The sequence below is a fragment of the Phoenix dactylifera genome, chromosome 5, assembly GCF_051530095.1.
Source record: "Phoenix dactylifera cultivar Ajwa chromosome 5, Ajwa_hap1_PhDact_Kaust_v1.1, whole genome shotgun sequence".
NCBI classification, from domain to species: Eukaryota; Viridiplantae; Streptophyta; class Magnoliopsida; order Arecales; family Arecaceae; genus Phoenix; species Phoenix dactylifera.
Genome location: NC_143194.1, coordinates 25513334 through 25517229, shown reverse-complemented (window position 1 = coordinate 25517229; position 3896 = coordinate 25513334). Strand labels below are relative to the sequence as shown.

General features: G+C 49.3%; 1 protein-coding gene across 1 annotated transcript; it reads right to left on the bottom strand.

The window, feature by feature from the left end:
• Positions 1 to 2172: 2172 nt before the first annotated feature.
• On the bottom strand, positions 2173 to 2944 carry LOC103720951 (17.8 kDa class I heat shock protein-like). Its single transcript, XM_008810931.5, has one exon. The coding sequence runs from the start codon at positions 2839 to 2841 to the stop codon at positions 2386 to 2388; it is 456 nt and encodes a 151-aa protein (XP_008809153.1). The 5' UTR covers positions 2842 to 2944; the 3' UTR covers positions 2173 to 2385.
• Positions 2945 to 3896: the final 952 nt, after the last annotated feature.

Here is a 3896-nt window from a genome sequence, read left to right as displayed (position 1 = left end):
GGAGGGTCGCCGGGAAGGCCTTGCAGAGGAGAGGATCCGATGCTCCATGGAGGAGCATAAGAGTCCTGAAACTCTCCACGTGATCCCGCGGGTCCGCCGCCCCGTCATAGGGCTCGATCGCCGGCATTTTGAATCCCGGCGGATTTGGGGTCCGCAAGATCCTCGAGGCAAGCGCCGGCTGGGAGGAGATCTCCAAGTCGGCGAAGGGATCTTTGGAGTGGCCCTTTAGGACCTGGAGTTGTCTGTGGAGATCGTCCACCCGCCGGTCCAGGGAGCGCGACCGGTGGGTGGGAGACAAGGAGCGGCGCGAGGGGGACCGACTGGAGTGCGGGCTCCTCGAGGACTGGGGGGTCTGGGAACGCGCCCGGGTCCGCCTCTCGTACCCCGCGCAGCTCCGATGAGAAGGTCCCGGCAAAACGGACCGTGCTCGAGAATCTTCCTCGCGCCGGCGCTCCTCCCCATGGGAGAGGAAGGAGCGCGGGTTGATGAGGACAGGTGAGCGCTCAGGGAGCGGCGGCTCCTGGGCCCGCTGCGGCGCTCGAGACATCACGCCCTGCAGATTCTGCACTGCCTCCGCGAGGGTGCGAACCTGCTGGGCTAACTGGTCGAACTGAGCGGCTTCGACCATCTGAATGGGAGGTGGGGCGGTGGAATGTTGCTGAGAGTGTGTTGGAGATGCGGCTGCCTCCCGGCCGGAGGCGCGAGAGGCCCCGCGACCGGAAGCATTGGAAGCTCCACGACCACCTCGCCGTGCCATTACGATCGTTCTGAGATTCGGTGCCCTCCTTCTAGCGCCAACTGTTGCTGGTGGTCCAAACCGAGAACGATTGACACGACGGTGTGAACGGGGTTCCGTCTGAGTTGTCTTGGTTGGTGTTGGTTGCGCTCCACCTTCCACCGGGAGACCTGCAAACAAGCCTCGCACCACCACTGGGGTAGTGGGGGCCCTCCGACGATCAAGTCAGAGGAGATTGGAGGAGGAGGAGAGATGATAATCGCAAGTAAGAGAATGCTCTGGGAGATATTGCTTACCCCCCCTTCTCCCCCCAGCCGCATATATACCTGGCTGGGGGGTCTCTCAGGGGGGTTTGTCATCGTGGGGCACGATGGAGTGGCCACTGACATGGCCGTTACAGGGCGTCGTGGAGCAGCGCTGGGTATGGCCATGACAGGGCGTAGTGGAGTTCCGCTTTGTACGGCTGATACAGGAGATCGTGGAGCAGCATCGGATACAGCCGTTGCGGGGAGTAGTGGAGCAGGAGGCCGCGGCGTGCCTCTGGGGAGTAGCCTGTCGTTATCAGGAGATCTCCGACTCGGGGTCGGAGTGCTGGATCAAGGGGCGGCCGACTCAGAGTCGGGCTGCGGTGCCGAGGATATCCGACTCGGGGTCGGATTGCTGGATCAAAGGGCAGCCGACTCGGGGTCGGGCTGCGGAGCCGAGGATGTCCGACTCGGGGTCGGATTGCTGGATCAAAGGGCCGCCGTAGTCTTCCTGGGCGCGCGTGCCGGTCACGTGGGGCATGGCGGCTTAGTTCCCCCGTAACAAATATAATTAATAAAAATATTTTTTAAAAAATAATTTTTTTGAAAAGATAGATTTTTTATCTCTATACGCTTTCTGTCGTAAAAAAAATTTTACAAATTTATTTCAGAGCCTAAATAATAAAATTTTAATTCAATTTAAACTTTATAATATCGATCCAAAATTATAGATCTAAAAAAAGCTAATTTAAAAAAAAAATTATTTCAATGACCAAAAAATAATCTCTAAAAATTTGGGATGACAACTTAACTTTTGGCCAAAATATTCCACAACAATCTAATCTAATAATTCTTCTAAATATCCATAAAAATTAAAAATATAAAAATGCAAATGCTGGATATGTTTCTATCCCTTCACATTAAATTTGATAATCCTTGAGAATTTGTTAATCCTTGTAACCACTCAATCAAAACAATCCGGTCCTCATCAATCTCAATAAATTTATTATAAGACCAACAAATAAAATTAAATAAAAATTAATTTCTTTTCAATTTTATCGCTTATTTATGGGAAGCGTATACCACATCCATGCAGTGGCGTTCTCCCATTAAATCATCGGAAAAAGCCTTCAAATTAAGGATGATATTCGTAAAGCACAGATTATTTTCCTTGAAAAGGCAACTGTACGGTACCAAGACAAAACCAAACCAATCTTACTCGGTGAACACACTAATTACACACCTATAGCAAAAAAAAACACACTAATTACACACCGATGACCAACCCTTAGAAAGCAAACAAAAACAGGAAGCGCACACATTTGGCAACCGTCACCCGACGATCTCCATGACCTTATTGAAGGAGAATACATCTTTATACTTTCCGACCCAGAATTTCCCACTTCAGCCAGATATCTCAATGGACTTCATCTCGGGCTTCTTCACCGCCTCTTTGGGCACGGTCACTGTTAAAACCCCGTTTTCCATCGATGCTTTCACCTGGTCCACCTTGGCGTTCTCCGGCAGCCGGAACCGTCGGAGGAATTTTCCGCTGCTCCTCTCGACGCGGTGCCACTTGTCGTTCTTCTCCTCTTTCTCCTTGCTGCGCTCGCCGCTGATCTGGAGGACCCTGCCCTCCTCTACCTCCACCTTCACCTCCTCTTTCTTAACCCCGGGGAGGTCGGCTTTGAAGATGTGGGCCTCCGGGGTCTCCTTCCAGTCCATGCGGGTGTTGGCGAAGGCGGAGGTCTCGCTCACGAAGCCAGGGCGGGACTCGGCGAGGAAAGGGCAGCCCTGGAAAGGATCCCAGATGTCGAGGGAGAAGGGGTCGAAGACGTTGCTCCGCCTAATGATCGACATTTTGCTTGGATTGTGCTCGTCGGCAGTCGGAAATTAGCTTCAGATTTTGAATGCTTTCTTATGATGGAACGGCTTCCACTCAATGTGACGGCCCTCACCCAGTCTTGGTAATTTGTAGATACAGGATGGATAGGTCTCGAAGTCTCCAGACTCCAAAGTGCGGACCCGCCTCCGGGGACACGTCGATGGCTCTGGAACGCTCGACCACGAACCACAGCTTTCCAGAAGACTCTACAACCGCCTTCATGGGCCTGCGTTGGGTTACCCGAATAAGGCCGAAAAATGCGACCCATATGCAACGCTGATGGCTCACCAAACTGATTCTAATTCTAGAACTCTGGTATCCAAGTTCGTTTGGTGGAGCATTGATACTAAGATAGTCCAAGTTCTTCGTTTCTCGCAACGCAATTGAAACATTAAATAAAGATCCCATGCTACAGATTCAAAAAAGGGGCATATAAATTTTGTGGTGGAATTCTTTTGAGAAAAACTTTGCTGATAGAATCAATATTGTGTTGATGAATTGTTGGGATTATTATGAATTGACATTGTCCGGAAAAAGATATTTTGTATACATCATGCACTAAATGCTTGATGCTAGCAGCTATTGGTACCTTGAACGATTTGATCATTGATACGTCTTGATTTCAGATATTTTATGATCGTGCGATTAACATTTATAATGATTGAGATGGCATGTGGATCGCCAAAGAAATCTGAATGCGTAAACTTTATTCTTTGTAGTTAATCTTCCAATCAATTGTGGTTTTACATAAAAGAGGTGATAGAAATTAATTTAACCCTCAATCTTGGGTCCTTCAATGCATTGTTCACAGGCTTGCTGTGTGAATTAAGATATGCCAACATGGCAAGACGAGAATGAGAGGTGCGAATCTCACTGTCACGAAATAGAATCCAATACAAACCCGGTCATTTCTACATCACAGTAAACCATGGCAGTTCCGTTATTAAAGCGTCGCTTCGGAAAACATGAGTATTAAAAATCTTAAAAATCCATGGGTCTCCAATTTTGAAAGAATTCCTGTTAAGAGAAT

What these genes read in the sequence shown, in the direction of transcription:
- LOC103720951 (XM_008810931.5), bottom strand. Translation starts at nt 2,841, where the DNA reads ATGTCGATCATTAGGCGGAGCAACGTCTTCGACCCCTTCTCCCTCGAC.